General features: G+C 55.3%; 2 protein-coding genes across 5 annotated transcripts in view; both read left to right on the top strand.

Moving 5' to 3' along the window:
* SPTBN4 (spectrin beta, non-erythrocytic 4) overlaps window positions 1-17,040 on the top strand; it is a 70,893-nt gene extending 53,853 nt beyond the window's left edge. For 2 of the 3 annotated variants that reach the window (XM_037047445.1, XM_037047446.1), the window contains 16 exons: window positions 310-399; window positions 3,259-3,537; window positions 3,628-3,758; window positions 4,625-4,829; window positions 5,716-6,096; window positions 7,334-7,578; window positions 9,681-9,819; window positions 9,913-9,997; window positions 10,340-10,536; window positions 11,126-11,586; window positions 11,641-11,799; window positions 12,559-12,628; window positions 13,161-13,453; window positions 14,599-14,772; window positions 14,924-14,966; window positions 15,977-17,040. In XM_037047445.1, coding sequence (XP_036903340.1) covers window positions 310-399; window positions 3,259-3,537; window positions 3,628-3,758; window positions 4,625-4,829; window positions 5,716-6,096; window positions 7,334-7,578; window positions 9,681-9,819; window positions 9,913-9,997; window positions 10,340-10,536; window positions 11,126-11,586; window positions 11,641-11,799; window positions 12,559-12,628; window positions 13,161-13,453; window positions 14,599-14,772; window positions 14,924-14,966; window positions 15,977-16,135 — 3,111 coding nt within the window. In that variant the 3' untranslated portion in view covers window positions 16,136-17,040. Of the gene's footprint in view, window positions 1-309; window positions 400-3,258; window positions 3,538-3,627; window positions 3,759-4,624; window positions 4,830-5,715; window positions 6,097-7,333; window positions 7,579-9,680; window positions 9,820-9,912; window positions 9,998-10,339; window positions 10,537-11,125; window positions 11,800-12,558; window positions 12,629-13,160; window positions 13,454-14,598; window positions 14,773-14,923; window positions 14,967-15,976 lie in introns of all 3 variants that reach the window. The other variant, XM_037047447.1, reaches the window with a different exon arrangement.
* Window positions 17,041-17,412: 372 nt separating this feature from the next.
* Window positions 17,413-19,647, top strand: part of SHKBP1 (SH3KBP1 binding protein 1) — an 11,813-nt gene continuing 9,578 nt past the window's right edge. For both annotated transcript variants that reach the window (XM_037047444.1, XM_037047443.1), the window contains exons 1-6: window positions 17,413-17,546; window positions 17,793-17,846; window positions 17,972-18,017; window positions 18,122-18,195; window positions 18,474-18,532; window positions 18,762-18,842. In XM_037047444.1, the coding sequence (XP_036903339.1) occupies window positions 17,461-17,546; window positions 17,793-17,846; window positions 17,972-18,017; window positions 18,122-18,195; window positions 18,474-18,532; window positions 18,762-18,842 (400 nt within the window). In that variant the 5' untranslated portion in view covers window positions 17,413-17,460. The remainder of the gene's footprint in view (window positions 17,547-17,792; window positions 17,847-17,971; window positions 18,018-18,121; window positions 18,196-18,473; window positions 18,533-18,761; window positions 18,843-19,647) is intronic.

The following is a 19,647-nucleotide window of genomic DNA, read 5'->3' as shown; positions in this document are numbered from 1 at the left end:
GTCAGGGCAGGTTTCTTGGAGAAAGGAGTGTCTGAGCTGAGATGTGAGAAGAGAGTACACAGGAGCTTGCTGAGGGAGTGGGAAAGGAATTCCAGGAAGCAAAACCTGCCTGTGCAAAGGCCAGAGGTAAGCAAGAGCCTGGCTCTAGTGCAGAGAGCAAGATGGAGCATGTTCAGAGGGGAGGCCGAAGATGTGAGCAGGCTCTTAGGCAATGAAGGGACTTGGATACTGTGCAGATGGCTTAGGGTTTGGTGGGGATGCAGCGATCCTGGGATGCATTCCCTGACCTGCTCCCTGTATCCTCCCCAGGTGTGGGTCCAGGAGCGGCTGCCACTGGCCCTGCAGACAGAGAGGGGCAGTGGTTTGCAGGCTGTCCAGCAGCACATCAAAAAGAACCAGGTGAGCAGGTTCTGGAGGAGGGAGTGGATTAGGACACACTTGCTTTTGAGCGATAGAAAATGGCTCCAGGTACCCTGACCTGTGTGGCTCAGTTGGTTGGGTGTCGTCCTGCAAAGTGAAAGGTCACCTGTTCGATTCCCGGTCAGGGCACATGCCTGGGTTGCAGGTTCAGTTCCCCGGTTGGGGCACATGGAGGAGGCCAACAATCAATGTTCCTCTCTCACATCGATGTTTCTCTCCCTCTCTTTCTTCCTCCCTTCCCCTCTCTCTAAAAATAAAATTTTTATATCGTTTTGAAAAGAAAAGAAAATGGCTCAAGGTGGCTAAAGCCCTAAAGGGGAATTAAGTGGCTCTTGTCATTGAAAAGACAGCTGGTACAGAAGAATTCAGGTGCTTCCATGGTGTCATAAATTGCTCAGCTTCAGCTCCATCGTTTGTTTGTTTATTCTGCATTAGCTCTGTTCTCAGGCCAACTCTCCTCTCCTGGTGGTAAAAGACCTCCAACGGATTCAAGTTTACATCCCACCAGCAAAACTAAAGAGAATTTGTCTCTTTAAAATAGATGCCCAGTCTTAACTAATCTGCAGTTGTTTCAAGAATAACTATTATTCTTGAACAATAGTTATTGAACAATGACTATTGAATAATTAATATTGAATAGTTATTGAGTAGCCATTGGCTCAACTTGAGTCACGTGTCCACCCCTGAGCTGATCGGGGTAGCCAGGGATTTAGACTGCTCTGATTGGCTTGGTCCCAGCTAAGGGCCCCCACCCTTGGAACAGCAGGTAGAGTCAGCCTTAACTTAATTACCTGCCGTGAAGGAGAGGCAAGGAGGTTCCCCAAAGAAAGTCAGGGTCCCCTGACTAGAAGTAAGGTGAATGGCTGTCGGGTCATGAAAAATAAAAACAACCACAAACAAATAAAAACTCAAAACTCCCACAGAGGGAGGGGACGGAGAGGGTCGGCAAGAGCGCTGACTCCTAAGCTAAGCTCTGTGGGGGCTTTTGAGCCCCTAAAATCGCTGGGTCTCTGCTCTCTCTGTGCCTCGGTTTCCGTGTCTAAATAGTAGAGAGTTGGGCTAGGTCCCAGGTGGCAAACACAAGGCCTGTGGGCCCAATCCGGCCCTCCACCTCGTTTTATCCGGCCTGACACCCTGTTTCTACCCAGCAGCAGCGCCGAGCTCCTTGCCCCTAGTTAAGGAGGAGTTACATTTATACAGCCCTAAAATCACATTTGGCCCCTTGAAGGCCACCGCGAGGCTGAGCTGGCCCCCGGCAAACATGGGTCCGACGTTCCGGCCCAAAGCAGTGGTTCTCCAATTGCTTAGCAGAGAAACCTGTTGATCACAGCACGTCTCTCACCAAAGCTGAAAGTAAGCCACACAAAAGAGGAATAATAAGCCCTGGCTGGTGTAGCTCAGTGGATTGAGCTCAAGCCTGCAAACCACACGATCACAGTTCGATTCCCAGTCAGAGCACATGCCAGGGTTGCAGGCCAGTTCCCAGGAGGGGACTCACGAGAAGCAACCGTACATTGATATTTCTCTCCTTCTCTCCTTCCCTTCCTCTCTAAAGATAAATAAATACATAATTTTAAAAAAGAGGAACAATAATAGTAATAATAGTAAAATGCATTAATCAAAGACCATGTGCCAAGTGCTACCCTGGGGGAGTCGTGTTGGTTATTTTATTTAATTCCCACAATAACCCAGTGAGGTAGCTAGGTCACCCTTTCTACAACAGAAGAGTCTGAGAACGGGGCTCTGAAGGGCGGTGGGGAGGTGGGTACACACTACACTGTTTGGAAGTGTCCGTGACCGAGCGGCCCTGCATGGAGCTCTTTAGGAGACTGGAGTGCTTCTCAGAATCTGTTTCTCCGTCTTGATGAAATTACTTTTGGCTGTGGCCGGTGACGGGGACAAACAAAGCTGGCTTATCACTTTCAGGGTTGAGGGGAACAATCAAGTGCACTTCGTGCTTAAAATCGGGGGAGCGCAGCCAGGATCCACAGGGGCCGTTAAAAGACCAGCTGCTGCTGGTGTTGCCTGAGCACCTACTGTGCGCCATGCACAATCCTAAGTACACAGCCGTACAACACCTCCATGGGGTAGATGTCAGCAGGCTGCATGTGACTTTGGCAAGCTCCTCAGCCTCTTCGGGCCTCGGTCTCCTCATCTGTAAAATGAGAATGATGATGTCCGGCTCCTGGGGTTGGAGTGAAGGCTTCACGAGTCGCTACCTTATGCAAAGCCCTTACTTAGCACAGTGCCTGGCAGGTGTAGTGGGTACTCAGTAAGGGTTGACGATCGTTATCTTCTTTGCCAGTTGAGGAAACTGAGGCACAGGAGAGGTTAAGTAAGGTCCTCAGCAAGTACAGAGCGGGTTGAGGGAAACTTCTGTGGTGATGGAAGTGTGCCATACTCCGATCTGGGTACACAGGGTTACTCCAAAGATGTATGAGCTTTGCTATGTATAATTTATACCCCAACTACCCCTAAGCAGCCTGATTCTCAGGCCTGTGTTTCAACCATTAGGGAGGGTCTTGTGGCACCAAGCATCTTGGTCCGAGTCTCTGAAGCCAGCCTCCTGTTTTCAAGTCCCGTCACCCCCTTACTAGCTGGTTCTTCTCAGGGCAACGTACTTCGCCTCTTGGTGCCTGTTTTCCCACCTGCCACACGGGGTATGAGTGAGTGAGCGAATGAATAACGACAAATGCTTATGTGGGACCCGGCACTGGCTGGCGGATGTGCGGGTGTTTACCCATTTCTCCTGAGACGTGCCAGTCTCAGAGGCCCACGCGGTCTTGCCGTGCCTCTCAACACCCTTCTTCTTGCACACCCCCGACCTTCCGTCCCCAGGGCCTGAGGCGGGAAATCCAAGCGCACGGGCCGCGCTTGGAGGAGGTGCTGGAGCGCGCGGGCGCGCTGGCGGCGCTGCGCAGCCCGGAGGCGGAGGCGGTGCGCCGCGGCCAGGAGCAGCTGCAAGGCGCCTGGGCCGGACTGCGCGAGGCGGCTGAGCGGCGGCAGCAGGTGCTGGACGCCGCCTTCCAGGTGGAGCAGTACTACTTCGACATGGCCGAGGTGGAGGCGTGGCTGGGCGAGCAGGAGGTGCTCATGATGAGTGAGGACAAGGGCAAGGTGCGCCCAGGCTGGGGATGCAGGGGGCTGGGAGAGCTGGAGCTCCGGATGGGCCTCTGTCGCCTCATCGCGGGCGCCGTGTGCCCCCAGGACGAACAGAGCACCCTGCAGCTGCTCAAGAAGCACCTGCAGCTGGAGCAGGGCGTGGAGAACTATGAGGAAAGCATCGCGCAGCTGTCGCGCCAGTGTCGGGCGCTGCTGGAGATGGGGCACCCGGACAGGTGGGTGGGCAGAGGGGAGGGGACTCAGGGCAGGGAAGGGGGCAGGGCCCATCCTTAAAGAATGGTCCTGTAGGATCTGAAGCTTCGCTGCTGGAAACTGGGACAGGGCCAGTACTGGCCATTGGATTGGGAGGGGCGCTCACTGCCACGTGCTGGAGCCCTCATTTTCACGGGCTCTATTTTGACAAGCGATTGGGGCCCAAGGATGGCTGAAAGGGTAGGATAGGTAAACCGGGATTGGAGCAAAGGGGGCAGTAGGGGGATGTCTAGGATTGAGGAAGTAAGAGAAGTAAGAGTTCAGGACAGGGGAGGGCCCTCTTCCTACCAGTGTCTGGGAGGACAGAAAGCCTGTAGCGCTGTGAGTGGGCGTGGCCTAAGATCTCCGGGGTGGCCGTGTCGGCCTCCCTGCGGTCAGGAGCAGGAGCCACACCTGGGAAGCCTGGACCAGGGGTGAGAGCTGAGAGGGGGCGCAGAGCCAGACCTCCATCCGCTCAAACCTGGAGATTGGAACTCGAGGTGAGACTGATTAGCTGTGGACCCCAGTAGGGGGTCAGGAGCCCTGGCCAAGTCATTGGAGAGGAGGGGGCACCGGGACCACAGATAGAAAGGCTGCCAGGAGAGGGGTGGTGAGCTTATCAAGCTTCTGGAAGCAGAGTTTTCCCTGAGTGATGAGATCCAAATACCGGGTTGACTTAGCCCAAGGCTTACAGAAAACAGAGTCCTGCATGGGGCCCCTGCCCTGCCTGCAGGTTAAGAGGAGACACAGCCATGCCCTGAGAGGGGGTGTCAGGGGGCCCCAGTTCTGTCCTTTAAGTCTCAAGGGCTCTGTCTCTACCCCTCCCTGCCCCCCCTCCCCCCGCCCCCAGTGAGCAGATTAGCCGACGGCAGTCTCAGGTGGACCGCTTGTACGTGGCGCTCAGAGAGCTGGGCGAGGAGCGCAGGGTGAGCCTGGAGCAGCAGTACTGGCTGTACCAGCTGAGCCGCCAGGTGGACGAGCTGGAGCATTGGATTGCGGAGAAGGAGGTGGTGGCCGGCTCCCCTGAGCTCGGCCAGGACTTTGAGCACGTCACGGTCAGTAATAACAACAATACAGTCCGGTGGCTGCTGTACACAACGCTACTGAGGTTCCCTGGGCCTCAGTTTCCCCAACTGTAATATGAGGATAATAATGCCACTTACCTCATGGCTCTGTTGTAAGCCCAGTGAATGGGTATACAGCAGTCCCCCTTACCCACAGTGGGTTCCATGATCCCAGTGGACACCCCAAACCACGGAGGGTACCAAACCCTGTATGTACTATTACCTCTCCTATACGGACACACCTTTTGCCCTAAGGAAGCACTGTACGGCTTCTCTGTGGCATCTCCAAATTGCCAGCAGTACTTCTCGTGAGCTGTGGGGCCACGGTTAAGTGCGGCTTACTTGAACACAAGCACTGTGATAGTGTTACAGTCGATTTGGTGTCCAGCTACTAAGTGACCACACATCATGGAGACACTGGGCAAAGGGGATGATTGATGTCCAGGGCGGGATGGGATGAGGTGGAGTGAGATCGGATGACGCTACTCAGAGTGACCCACAATTTAAAACATACGAATTGTTTGTTTCTGCAGTTTTCCATTTAATATTTTGGGGCCGGAGTTGACTGCAGGTAACTAAAACCACAGAAAGTGAAACCCCCAATAAGGGGGGAGCAACTGTAATGTCAGGCGCTTGTGGAAGTACTCGGCACACACCGTACAGGAAGTGTTAGTTATTACGATCACATCATTATTTTTGTTGTTTCGGTGGTTACTATAATTGGTAGAGGTTGGAGGTTGTCTTTTCTGTCATGGTTGTCATTAGTACCATTTCTACTCTTACCTGCCACAAGGTGGTGGGCGGGGCCTTTGCCCATGTTGTCCCCCCCAACACACACACACACACACACACATACACACACACTTCCCCGTGGCAGGTGCTGCAGGAGAAATTCTCAGAGTTTGCCACCGAGACCGGCACAGCAGGGCGGGAGCGACTGGCGGCCGTGAACCAGATGGTGGACGAGCTGATTGAGTGTGGCCACACGGCAGCGGCCACCATGGCTGAGTGGAAGGACGGGCTGAACGAGGCCTGGGCCGAGCTGCTGGAGCTCATGGGCACGCGGGCCCAGCTGCTGGCTGCCTCGAGGGAGCTGCATAAGTTCTTCAGCGATGCCAGGGAGCTTCAGGGACAGATCGAAGAGAAGCGGAGGCGGCTGCCCCGCCTGACTGCCCCGCCTGAGCCGAGACCCAGCGCCAGCTCCATGCAGCGGACTCTGCGAGCCTTCGAGCATGACCTACAGCTCCTCGTGTCCCAGGTGGGGTGCCTGTGGCCAGGAGGGAAGGTGGGGGGCCCTGGGCAGCGTGCCTAGGGGGTGTGGGCCTCACAGACAAAAATCAAGCTGCAGAGCATGCCGAAATTAGCTGGTGAGACAGATAGAAAACAGACCGGGGAACAGGGAGACGTTAGATGGTGGGGCAGGTGGAAAATGGGCTGGTTCCATGGTGCACAGAAATCAGACAGTGGCAGGAAAAAGTTGTGCAGTGTGGCTGAGAGAAATTAGATAGTGTTTTCGCTGCAGGTTGGACAGGGGTTGTCCTTGCAACTGTGAAGTGAATCTTAGCCAGACTCAGGGAGTCAGTCTAAAAGGAACTGTGGGAGGGTTACGAGAAATCTGGCTTTGGGGCAGATCAAAATTAGACAGCGGGTCTCGGAGAGAAATCGTATGATTTTCCTCCAAAAATCCTGATGGGGCCGAATTCATGGAGATTGTACTGGAACTGGTAGAGATCAGGCAGTGGATCTGGCAGGAACTGGGAGGCGGAGCTGAGCAGAGAGATGGAAATGAAGCTGCGGACCTAAAAGAGCTCGGACGGCTGGACTGGAGAACAGTGGGCTGCCGGTGTGATGGAAGGCATAAAGCGGGCACTGATTTTAATATAAATCCTATAGATCACTGTTAGAAAGCAGGTGCAGAGACAGATAGAGGTTTCATGGTGGAGCTGACAGAAATGTGGCGGTCACTCCAAGGCTGAACCAACAGACAGGGAACGGTGGGCCCAACAGAACTCACACCGCAGAACCAGCGCAATTGGACGGGAGACCCGGTAGTAATCACACAGCCGTTCTGAAGGGAACTGGGTCATGTAGGTAGGCGATGGGTCTGAAAATTTTTGAAAAATAACTGGAGAGCATGTCTCATAAACAGCAGGGTGGAAAGAGGGTTCCCGAAAGAAGTCAGACAGGTCTGAAATGAGACAGAAGTGGACCTGAAAAAGTGAGGCGAGAGACCCGGGAGACACAGAGCCTTGAACCAAAAGCAATCAGGGAGGGGGCGAAAAGAAACCTGGTGGTAGCACTAAAGGAAGTCAGAATGCAGGTTAAGTCAAAGAAAAAGCAGGCAGCAGAGAAGGAAAATCCACTGTGGGATCAGCAGGGTGCAGGCTTCTTACATGGTTAAGCTCTGTCCCCAGCCAGTAGGTGGGGGAAAGAGAGGGCAGAGCCTGGACCCCACGGAGGGCTGGTGCTCGACCTGGCCCTGGCGTGCCCTGCAGGTACGGCAGCTGCAGGAGGGGGCAGCGCAGCTGCGGACGGTGTATGCAGGTGAGCACGCGGAGGCCATCGCCAGCCGGGAGCAGGAGGTGATGCAGGGCTGGAAGGAGTTGCTGGCTGCCTGCGAGGACGCCCGCCTGCACGTCAGTTCCACGGCCGATGCCCTGCGATTCCACAGCCAGGCCCGGGACCTGCTCTCCTGGATGGATGGCATCTCTGGGCAGATTGGGGCAGCTGACAAGCCCAGGTGCTCCTCATCCCACCTCAGGCTTCCTACCTGCCTCTGGGCAGCCACCCCCTGCCCATCGGCAGTCCCATAAGCATCACAATAACCAGTACCTGCCTGACACCTCTGTGTGCCAGGCACTATTGTAAATGCTTCACACGTATTAAGACCCCTTGTCAGGCTTGGCATTGGGGGCTCAGAGCACAGGACATACACTTGCCTTCTGTCCTTCTCACTTGCCCACTACTGTCCTCACTGTGGGGTGGCATGGGCCTTGAGTCGACATGAATTTCCTCAGTAAATATTTATTGAATGCCTACTGTGTGCCAAGCTCCTGCCCCAGTGCAGCTTAGTCTGAGGGTGGAGACAGGAAGCAGAGAAGTAAACAAACGTCTAATATTATTTCGGACAGTAATAAGTGCTCTGAAGACAAATAAAGCAAGGTAAGGGGACGAGGTGCTAGCTGGCAAGGCCTCTCTGAGGATGTCACGTTTGAGACCTCAGTGAAGTGATGGTGAGTGGGGTGAAGTCTGGGGAAAAGGGTTTTCCAGGTGGAGGGACCAGCAAGTGCACAGGCCTGAGGGAGGTTGCGGTTAGGCACGTTTGAGGGGAGCTGGACAATCGCTGGAGGGAGTGAGGGGGGGCGATGGAGAGCTGGATGATGGCTGGAGGGAGTGAGGGGGGGCGTGGAGAGCGGTAGGAAATGCAGTTTGAGAGGGAGCAGAGTGTGGCGAGGAGTTTGCCTTTTGTCCAAGTGAGACAGGAGCCATGGGAGGGCCAAGAGCGGGGGGTGGGGGGGGTGGGGGGGTGGGCTCTGATGTACATTTGAGAAAAATCACCGTAGGTCCCTTGTAAGAAACAGAGTGAGGAAGGCAAGGATGGAAGCAGGTAGCCCAGCCAAAAGGCTTCTGTGATAAACCAGGTGAGACACGGTGGTGGCTCAATCCAGTGTGGTGGCTGCGGAGATGACGGAAGTGACTCGTTTTAGGAATTTAACTTGAAATTACGAAAAATTTCAAATAAGCACAGAAGTAGCGTCATGGTAGAGTGAACCCACAGGTGTGTTGTGAACACCTGGCCTGAACGATCTGGCCGATCTTGTTTCATTGGCACACCCCTGCCCCTCCTCCTTGCTGAGTTATTTCTCAGTAAATCTCAGGTGTCCTATCATATCACCAGGCAGGCTTTAAAGTGAACATTAAAGTGATACATGTCCAGTTTTGACTGATGGATTGGCTTCAGGGGCTGAGGGAGAAGGAGTCCTGGATAAGTGATGGGTGCACTTACTGAGGCAGTGGGTTCCGGAGGAGGACCAGGTCCTTCCAGATGATCTTAGTCTTAGGAAGGAATCGTTACAATGTGAAGCCTTTGGAAACGAGTTTGGACTCATTTACGTCTCTCATAAAGCGGTACCTGCTGCCTGGCAGAACACTCAGAAATCAGACATTTGTTCTGGACACGTGACGGCGGACAGCAACGCTGTCCGGGAGTCGTACAGTGCAAGCCACAGATGTGAGCCCCACATATAATGTAAGATTTTCTTGTAACCACCTTAAAAAAGTTGAAAGAGGAAAGGGAAATTAACTTTAGTGACTGTAATTCATTTATTTAACCTAATATACCCAAAGTAGTATCAGTTTTTAACATGTAGTCAATATTAAAATTGTTGAAATATCTGATGCTTTTTCTGTACTAAACCTTCAAACTATGGCATGTACTTTATACTTCAGCACATCTCAGTGCAAACTAGCCACATTTCCGGTGCTCATTTGCCACAGTGACTGGTGGCTACCGTACTGGACAGCACAAGCTTGGAAGGTTAGAGTCACCCAGCCAGAGGAGTCTCCAGGAGCATAGCTTCAGAAAACTGGGAAAAACTGGGTCTTGAAATCCTAGCTATGGCTCACAAAGTGTGACACTGTAGTCCCCTGGGAAAAGTTGGGGGACTTTGCCACCGCGTCAGTGGGGAACCTCAGACTCTCAGAACTTGTTCACAGGGGATGGGAGTCTGCAGATGGTGTGGAGCTGTGGCCTAGGGGATTCGGGCTCCTCTAGAGCTGTCTGTACCGGGTGGGATGAGGGAGGCTGCCTGTGGCTCAGACCCCTGCCACCGCCCACTGCAGGGACGTGTCATCGGTGGAGGTGCTCATGAACTACCACCAGGGCCTGAAGACGGAGCTGGAGGCACGGGCGCCTGAGCTGACGGCCTGCCAGGAGCTGGGCCGCTCTCTGCTGCTCAACAAGAGTGCCATGGCTGACGAGGTGGGGAGGGGTGCAGGGGGTGCCCCTCTGCCATCCATGCCCACTGGGGTGGGAGCCTCCCTGATTCCACTCCTGCCCACCCACCACTCGCAGATCCAGGCACAGCTGGACAAGCTGGAAACCAGGAAGGAGGAGGTGTCGGACAAGTGGGACCGCCACTGGGAGTGGCTGCAGCAGAGTGAGTGGGCCCCCCCTCCCCACACACGGCTCAAGGGCACAGGGACCTTCTGTAGTCTGTTTTGAAAGGCGCAGAGGGTGACATGGGCCCCCAGCAGCAATCATGAAAGCCTGGCAGGGAGGACAAGGGGGCGGCCTCGCCATTGAAGCAGATACTTAGAGAAGCTGGTGTCCTCTGAAGTAGCCCCAGCCTCTCATTCTTACAGAGCTCAGAGTGGTTCAGGCTGGCCTAGAGGAAGCCGGGGCGAGGGGAGGGGTGTGGAGGGCCAGAGGAAACAGTCACTGCCCTGAGAAAGGCCCACAGGTGTCCCAGCACCGTTGCCCTCTGCATGTCTCCCCTCAGTGCTGGAGGTGCACCAATTTGCCCAGGAGGCGGTGGTGGCAGATGCCTGGCTGACAGCGCAAGAGCCGCTCCTGCAGAGCCGGGAGCTGGGCAGCAGCGTGGACGAGGTGGAGCAGCTTATCCGGCGCCACGAGGCCTTCCGCAAAGCGGCTGCAGCCTGGGAAGAAAGATTCAGCTCTCTTCGGCGCCTGACCACGGTCAGCCCCGACCCCCACACCCACATCGTCTATATAAGACGGAAACGCTGGGACTTGGTGCTCAGGGTTGTGTCAAGTGAGGCTGAGACAGATCCGCACTGGGCTCCCAGTCTGGGGGTGGCGGTGAGGGGGTTGCGGGGCGGTGGGGGACAGACCTCTCACCAGACAGTGACAGCCCCAGGCTGGGATGGGGGAGCACAGGGGCTGTGGGAGCCCAGAAGCACTTGGTCTGGCCTGGGAGAGTCTCATCTGAGACTTAAAAGAATGAGGAGGAGAGACCATTTGTAGTCCAAAGTCTTAAGGTCCTGGGAGGGAACCATTAGGGAAGGAGGCAATGGGGGTCAGAAAGGTGCCTAGAGAAAGTGATACTTTAGCTGTATTCTTAAAAGAACAGTAGGTATTTGCTGAAGAAAACAGGAATTAAGTTCCTAGCAGAGAGCAAAGCATGGGTGCAGGCCTGGACAACCTTGTTTTCTCGCCAGTGAAACTAATAACCTGGGTGGTGAGGCAGACGGGCCCAGAGCTGCCTTTCCCCGCCCTGCCCCGCCCCCCATGCCCCTCTACCTGACCGTGGCCCCTCCGTCCCCAGATCGAAAAAATCAAGGCAGAACAGAGCAAGCAGCCGCCCACTCCTCTGCTGGGGCGCAAGTTCTTTGGGGACCCCACAGAACTGGCAGCTAAGGCGGCACCCCTGCTGCGGCCAGGGGGCTACGAGAGGGGCTTGGAGCCCCTGGCCCGCCGGGCCTCGGACGCCTTGTCTGCCGAGGTGCGGACCCGGGTGGGGTACGTGCGCCAGGAACTCAAGCCTGAGCGCCTCCAGCCGCGCATCGACCGGCTGCCGGAGGTCCCAGGGAGGGTGGAGCCCACGGCCCCACCAACCGCACCAGAGAACATGGTGGAGACCCTCGGGACCCCCGTGGTAGCGGAACAGGTCCGGCCGCGGCCAGAGCGCCAAGAGTCGGCTGACCGCGCGGAGGAATTGCCCAGGAGGCGGAGGCCGGAGCGGCAGGAATCAGCAGATCAATCCGAGGAGGCTGCACGGAGGCGAAGGTCGGAGCGGCAGGAGTCAGCAGATCAATCCGAGGAGGCTGCACGGAGGCGAAGGTCGGAGCGGCAGGAGTCGATGGAGCACGAGGGGGCACACAGCCTTACCCTGGGCCGCTACGAGCAGATGGAGAGGCGGCGCGAGCGGCGCGAACGGAGGTTGGAGCGGCAGGAGTCCAGTGAACAGGAAACACCTGCCAGAGGAGAGCTGGCCAGGGGGTGAGGCCTCATTAGATCAGGGAGTGAGGGCGGGGAGACAGAGAGAGGTCCTGGAGCCAACAGGCGGAGTGGAGAGGGCTTCTGTCCGGCAAACTGCCTATGGAGGGAGAGTCCTGGTACCCATTTTGCAGAGATGTAAATTGAGCCTGAAAGAGGGTAAATGACCTGCCTGCTCTCCGACAGTGCAGTTTTAAGCGTTGAAAGGACAGAGTTAGCTGGAGTGGGTTGTGCACAGGAGTCCAATCGGCTGTGTATCCAGAAAGAGGTATTTGGGTCAAACACATTTCAGTAACAATGACTTCTTGACCCCTTTTAAAATGTCGTATTTCATGAACGTTTGCTGAGCGCCTCCCCTGTGTGTGCCATGTGCTGGGGAGAGCACGGAGGGAGCCAGCCCCAGCTCTGCCTTCATGGGCTCACAGTCCAGTAGGGGAAACACACTTGTCACCAGACAGTGATGACCCAGAATGATCAGAGCCGGAATGGGGGAAGTCCAGTGGACTTGGAAGCTCAGGGGTGGGTGGGGAAAGGCCACAGTACGTTCAAAGGCTTGAAGGCACCAGTTTGCATTTTGCTCCTCCTGTTGCTTAAAACTCAAAAGGGAGAGAGGTTCCGTCCTCCAACGAGCAGCCACGGCCTGAGCACCTGTGGTGTGTAAGGCCAACATCTGAGAGGCAGCTGCAGAAGTGGGTAAGGGCCAGGTTGGCCTCTCAGAGGAGGCACCCCAGTTCCATTGGGTCTTTCTGCCCCTACCCCCAGGAAGGCCACCCTGGCTGACATTGTGGAGCAGCTGCAGGAGAAAGAGGCAGGCCCAGGGCTCCCTGTTGGGGTAAGTTGAGCCTAGGGATGGGTGGGGAATGGAGAACTCTGCAGTGCAGCCTTCTGGATCCCAGAAACACCGGTGTCTAACCCTGGGTAACCCCCTCCAGTTGAACCCCCAGATGCCTCCACATATTTCTCCCTTAGAAAGATGAGACCACCGACCTTAAAGACTCCTCCCTCCTACACACACTCCCTCCCTCTCTCACTCCAGAGTCTTCCCACATCTGCTCTGGACTCTCTCTAGTCCAGTGGGGGAATCTCAGATTTCCTTACAGACAGCCACACACAGAGAAGAAAGCCCAGATTCCTCGTACCGACAGCTGGGGCAGCCACGTGCCGGCCTCCCACCTTCATGACTCCTCCTCCCCAAGATCAAGAGGGATTCCAAACCTATGAGTCCTGACAGCCCCCAGGTCCTCCCACACTCGTCCCCATAGAATGGGCCTGCAGACAGATGGGACCCCCAGACCCACGAATGCCCCCAGATGGCCCCACACCCGACTTTGTACAGCACCCCTCTTCCCCCTCCCTGCACACAGACGTCACTGCCTCAGCCTCGAGAGCTACCCCCCGGACGCCTGCCCAACGGACTTGAACCTCCCGAACGGACACCTCGGCCCGACCGGCCGCGGGCGCGGGACCGGCCCAAGCCCCGACGACGGCCGCGACCCCGGGAGGGTGGCGAGGGCGGGGGAAGCCGGCGCTCCCGCTCTGCCCCGGCCCAGGGCGGCTCCGCCCCCGCGCCTCCGCCACCACCCACCCACACGGTGCAGCACGAGGGCTTCCTGCTGCGCAAGCGCGAGCTCGACGCTAACCGCAAGTCGTCCAATCGGTGAGCATGTGGGCGCGGCTTTTGAAGGCGGGTTCCAAGCTCAGGATGTCCAACAGATGTGTATGTGGGAGTAAGAAGGGCGCCTAACCAGCGGCAGGGTGGGCGGGGCCTGGAGTGGGCGGGGCTTAATTTTAAGTAATCAAACAATAAGCAGGGGCCTGAAGCTTGTGTGGCCAGTGGATGAGCTGATGAAGTTCAGATGAGGGCGGGACCTGAAGAAAATGTTCCTAAAGTGAATAAATTGCAACCCAGTATTATAGCAACCAACCCAGGAGCTAGTTAAAGCTAATAGCAAATTGGATGTGGGGTTTAGTCTAGAGGGTTTCAATGTCTCATGAGGTAAATAAAGCCTGGAGAGGAGCATCCAACCAATTAATGGGGTGGGTCCACACACGAAGTTTTAAGTTGGGGGGAAGTCTGAGAAGGTGCGGAGCCCAAACTCTGAGGGCTGAGGGCATCTCATATCGATATCCAAGAGGGGGCTTAACGGTGGTGTATTTACTCTTGGAGTCCAGCTCCTGGTTGCCCAGCTCCCTTTTTTTGTCCAGCTGGGAGGCAGAAGCTGGGAAGCGACGAAGCCAAAAAGGGTAGCAGCACTGGTCAATGAGCAGAGTGAAGTCTAGATCCACGACATGAAGTGGGCAAAACAGACAGATTGCCTGTGGGGTCTCAGGTAGTCTTTCTTTTTTTGCACTGAGACCAAGATAGGAATAACCAGGGGTACTTCCTTCTCCCTCGTTGGGGCTTTGGCTGAATGAGGAGATGAATTCTTCATTCCAAGCAGTTTCTCTTCATAGAGAATAAGCTTCCCTTTCAGGAGATTCCATGGGAGATGGGGGAGTGGCTGGGAACATGCCCAAGCAAAAGGCTTATAAAGGAGACAGCTTAAGTCTTCCCTTCTAGAAATTCAGTGTGAGAGCGTATTTGGAAGGGCAACCCCAGAAGGCAAAGACTGGGCAAAGACTGGGTACTGAGAGATTTAGACCCCACCCTCAGCTCAGGAACACCCAACGCATATGGCCCCTGTAGAGCAAAGGCCCCGAGGCGGGGAGGCTCTGACAGATTCAGCCCCATGAAAGATACTGATGAAGAGGACCTAGGCAGAGTGCTGCAGTGCTGCCTTGAGCCCTGTCTCATTGTCCCAGGTCGTGGGTGAGCCTGTACTGCGTGCTCAGCAAGGGGGAGCTGGGCTTCTACAAGGACGCCAAAGGCCCAGCATCTGGGGGCACTCATGGTGGGGAGCCACTGCTCAGCCTGCACAAGGCCACCAGCGAGGTGGCTAGTGACTACAAGAAAAAGAAGCACGTCTTCAAGCTTCAGTGAGACTCCCAATGGGCCAGAGGGAGGGATCCAAGCCCCAGCTGTCCCCTCCCAGCAATCTCCTACTCCCTTTCAAACCACCAACCGTTGGTGGAAGGATGGGCCAGGCCCCTATCCCAGATCCCCCAAGTCCTGTGTCCCCTCCTACAGGACCCAGGATGGCAGTGAGTTTTTGCTTCAGGCTAAAGATGAGGTGAGTTCTGGTTCTTCCCCTGCTTTATTTGGGCCTCAGGGACCACCTGGCTGGCTGGTTGCTGGCCCAGAGTGATGGGGCTGTGTGGGGGAAGCACAAGCTAGAGTTGTTAGGGCTGTAATGGGAAAGCCCACGGGCAGAGAAAGCCCAGAAGTTCCTAACCTAGCTGGGGGGGGGGGCAATCAGTAAGTGGGTAAGTGGCAGATCAGGAGGCCTCTGCCTGGAGTCCCCAGGACAAAGTCCAACCTCCTTGCCTCTGCCTATGAGGTAAGGTTGGAAAGATAAGAGAGGGGAATTAGCTATAGATAGATAGATAGATAGATAGATAAATGGAGGAGGCTGAGGGGGTTGATACAGGCAGATGGAACAGCAAGTGCAAAGAACGAGAAGTGCAGAATTGCAAAGCACTAACTGTGCTTGAGGAGAGTTCAAGGAGAGGTTTGCAGAGGCTGGATCTCATGGTCCAGAGGAGGTTGGGTTTGCCCCAAGGGCACTGGGAAGCCATACGGGGTATTGAGCAAGGGAGGGTTACTGTGATATGTAAGATCCCTCTGACTACCATGTGCAGGGTAGATTGGAGAGGGCAAGGGTGGAGGTGTGAGCCCTAGAGGTGGCCAGGGCAAGGGACTCAAGTGGGAGAGCACAGGCTGTGTCAAGGGGAAGAGGAGGTGAGCGAGAAAGACAGGAATGTGAGTGGATCTTGGGAAGAGGACAGAGGAGGAGGAGCAGGCATGGAGGTGGTTTGAAGAGATTTTGAAAATAGTAACTTTTTGTTTCATTCATTCTCACAAGAGGTTATGAAATAGGTCTTTATTCTCTCCATGACTCCTTTGTTTATCTTTAAAATGGAGATAAAAATAGTTTTACATCATAGGGTTAGTGTGAGAATTAAGCTGATACATGCAGAATACTACTTACAGGGCCTAGTAAGTGCTCTTAAGTGTCTGCCGATGTTAATCGGCCTTCCTCTCTTACAAATATTGACTCTGTGCTCTGTTTCCTGTCTTCAGGAGGAGATGAATGGCTGGCTGGAGGCTGTAGCCACCTCGGTGGCGGAACATGCGGAGATCGCCCGCTGGGGACAGACACTACCCACTACCTCGTCTACAGACGAGGGCAACCCCAAGCGGGAGACAGGGGAACGCAGGGCCAGTGGGCGCCGGAAGTGACTTCCCACCCCCAGGACCTGACACAACTCCCCGCCCCTCCTCTCCGCACTGTGGGCACAAAGACACTTTTTCTTCTGCAGGGGCTGGAGCCCCTAGTTCCAACAACATTTCGGACGCGCTTTGATGGGCAATGGAAAGGAGGGGACTTTTCCTGCACCCCCAAAATGGTGGGGGGATTGCCGCCCCTATAGCCATATCTCAGCCCCTTCCCGCTCGCCATCCCCACCCCAGGTGCTGGGGCTCCATTATTTTTATGCAATAACTGAGCTTGGGGGAGCGGGTAAGGGGCCCGTTGAGCCAAGCCCCCTGCCTGGATCCCCAGATCCTGCCCCAGGAAGCTGGGGTGGTAGGGGCGATAATTCCTGCCCCCCTCTCCACCCTAGGGATGGGTATGGGGGCGCTGGTGAGGTCCCCTGGACCATCCAGGGTGCTAGGGGGTGGGGAGGGGACGGCCCCTCCCCGCCTTTACCTCACTTCCAATGCTGCCTTGATCTCTGTCTGGGAAGAGGGAGTGAAGGGGCCCAAGCCCCCGCACTCGGCCGTCTCAGAGCCATGCGGTTATTAACTCCTGACTTAGTTTATTTTTGCAAAACGTGGACCTCCTCCTCCCACCCTACACCCCCGCCCCGCATCCGCGAAGGCATTAAATGGGAGGGACGTCAAAGCTCGAAACAGTCTTCCTCTCTCCTCCCCCCCTCCAGTTGTCAATGCCACTTCGTGAGGGGAGGGGTGAGGGGAAGCCCTCCCCCTGCATGCTTCAGGCTGAAGCACCTTCCAGGAGAGTGGGGGGAAGCGTGGACAGCCCCTGTGACCTCCTGGAGAAGTCGGTGGGGCTCGGGGGTGTGGGGCGGTGTGGCAGGCGCACACTGTATGTACCTATAATAAATCCTTTGGCTTTGACGATCTATACTGGTTTGTTCGCGTTTCGTGGGCTGCGCCTGAGGGTATGGGGGCGGGGAAAGACTGTGGCTGTGGCGAACCTTTAAAGGTCCCCCTCGGTGTGGACTAATATCGGGGTCTAAGCATGTTCCCTGGACGAAGCATTTAGATGCCACTCCTAAAATGGGAACGCCAAAGGGATACAGGAATGTTTTACCATCCTTCCTAATTAAACTTCCCCAAAGGAGCCGCCGGGTCCGCCCTGTCCGAGACAGGAAAGGCGGGCCCCCTTTAAGGAGGCGGAGACTTTAACTGCGAAGGATGAATGTTTTGCCCAATCGCCGGCGGCTCTCGGAGTTTCTTGCCCAATGAACACACCGTAAGGGCGGGGGCGGGGAGACACCCGGAAGCGAGTGCAGACCCCGGCCGGCTAGCCCGCGGGGGCCATGGCAGCCGCCGCCCCTGCGGCGGAAGGGTTCCCAGGCCCAGGCCCTCCCGGAGAGGTGATACATCTGAACGTGGGAGGCAAGAGGTGAGTTTAGGAGATTCCTGAGGCCCCACCCTCGGGGGGCGGCGAGCGGGGAGCGGGGTGGGAGAAGTCGCTTCTCCCGGGGAATCCTGTTTTCAAGGATTGCTCCGCCCCCTGGGGGAGGTGCGGGAGGCTGGACTGGCTGCCGTGGAGCGTAGGGAATTCACCCGGCTGTGGAGTAGGGGGCCTTATTTCTCACTCTCCCTACGTCACTTCTCGTCCGCTCACCTTCCCACTTTCCCCGCACAGATTCAGTACCTCTCGCCAGACTCTCACCTGGATACCAGACTCCTTCTTCTCCAGGTGGTTGGGAGGGCGAGTTTGGGACCGGGAGGGGCGGGAGGAGAAGGCATGGGGAGACCTCATGCCCCCACCCCGCACATACACACTCCGACCCGTGACACCTGCTCTGTGTCGCTTCCCTGCAGTCTTCTGAGCGGACGCATCTCAACACTGAAAGATGAGACTGGAGCTGTGAGTAGGGCAAGACCTGAAATGGGGCAGCGGATAGGAGGAAGGATAGACCTCCCACTTATCCCCTCTTTGCGCCATACATCCTCTGCACCCCTTCCCCGCAGATCTTCATCGACAGGGACCCCACCGTCTTCGCCCCCATCCTCAACTTTCTGCGCACCAAAGAGTTGGACCCCAGGTTGGCATGGAGGATGAAGGGGTGTCCCCTACCGTCTTTGTCCCCTGAGAAATTTCTTCTTCCCTTCAGAATGTTCACTTGAGCTCCTTGATCGTGTTTAAATTGTGCATCCTTACAATTCCCCATAAACACACACGTTTTTAGCATCCATGTCATCCATCACCCATCAAAATTTGCCACCTCTTGGGATTCTCCGCAGTTTTGAAAACTTTCTCCTCAGAATTCTATGTCCATTCCCAACCACCCAGACCCTGACCCCTGGTCATTTCACTACCCAGGGGTGTCCACGGTTCCAGCCTCCTCCACGAAGCCCAGTTCTATGGGCTCACTCCTCTGGGTAAGTGGGGGCCCCATTCGCATCCTCAATGAATAGAAAACCAGCTCTCCAGTGATGTTCCTCCATCCTCCTCTCTCCTGAAAGAAGGTTGGGTTAGAGCTGACAGCCCTGGCTTTGGTCCTGGGCCTCAGCGGAGTGGTGGTATTCTGTGGAGAAAGAGATGGGGGAGAGGGGAAAAAATTGGTCTTAGTACCCGCCAAGACTCATCCTTCAAGTCTTTCCGCCTCAGTTCGTCGTCTGCAGCTGCGGGAGGAGTTGGACCGCTCTTCTTGTGGAAATGTTCTCTTCAATGGTTACCTGCCTCCACCAGGTGGGCACTACTAAGGGATGGAACGGAGGATAGATAGAATAAAGACTACATTTCCCATGAGGCTGGCAGCTCTTGAGTGGCCCCTGCTGTGAACCCTGAGACACTGTGCAATTGTAGTTCTGTATCCAGTGCATAGCATGATGCTTGGAAAGGAAGTAGGAACCAGCATTCCAATGAGGCAGGGGGCCCCTTGAGGCTCTATGGCAGGGGTGTCAAACTCGTTTTCACCAGGGGCCACATCAGCTTTTCGGTTGCCTTAGGACTGTATAAATGTAACTACTCCTTAGCAATTAAGTGAGAGCTGGCCACTGCCACTGGGTAGTAACAAGTGTTGACACAATCATATTTATCAAGAACCTCTTGTTTTATGCCTGGCCGGATAAAACAAAGTGGCGGGCTGGATTCGGCCCTGGGGCCTTCTGTTTGCCACCTGTGCTCTACTGCACACCCTGGAGTGCAAAGTCCAGGTTTGATTTTCTTGTGGGAAAGCTCAGAAGAGCTGGGTTCCTTTACATGCAGGGGAGAACTATTAAAGGGGACTTACTGACTATAATCCATGAGACCTTGGTGCAGCCAGGCCATAGAAAATATGCCCCATTGGTTATTGGGGCCTATAACCCATGAAGATTTGCTGATTGGTAGAAGGAACAGAGGGGAAAATTCAACTTATAGCTTTATTTCCCTCACCTTAATCTACGACCTTCATGAAGTTTGCCAAATATGAAGACCTTTGATATATATATATATATATATATATATATATATATATATAATTTATTTTTAGAGAGAGGGTAAGGGAGAGAGA

The sequence above is a fragment of the Sturnira hondurensis genome, unplaced genomic scaffold, assembly GCF_014824575.4.
Source record: "Sturnira hondurensis isolate 20B ecotype Veracruz unplaced genomic scaffold, ASM1482457v3 Scaffold0005791, whole genome shotgun sequence".
Classification (NCBI taxonomy): domain Eukaryota; kingdom Metazoa; phylum Chordata; class Mammalia; order Chiroptera; family Phyllostomidae; genus Sturnira; species Sturnira hondurensis.
This window is presented reverse-complemented; position numbering and strand designations above follow the sequence as displayed.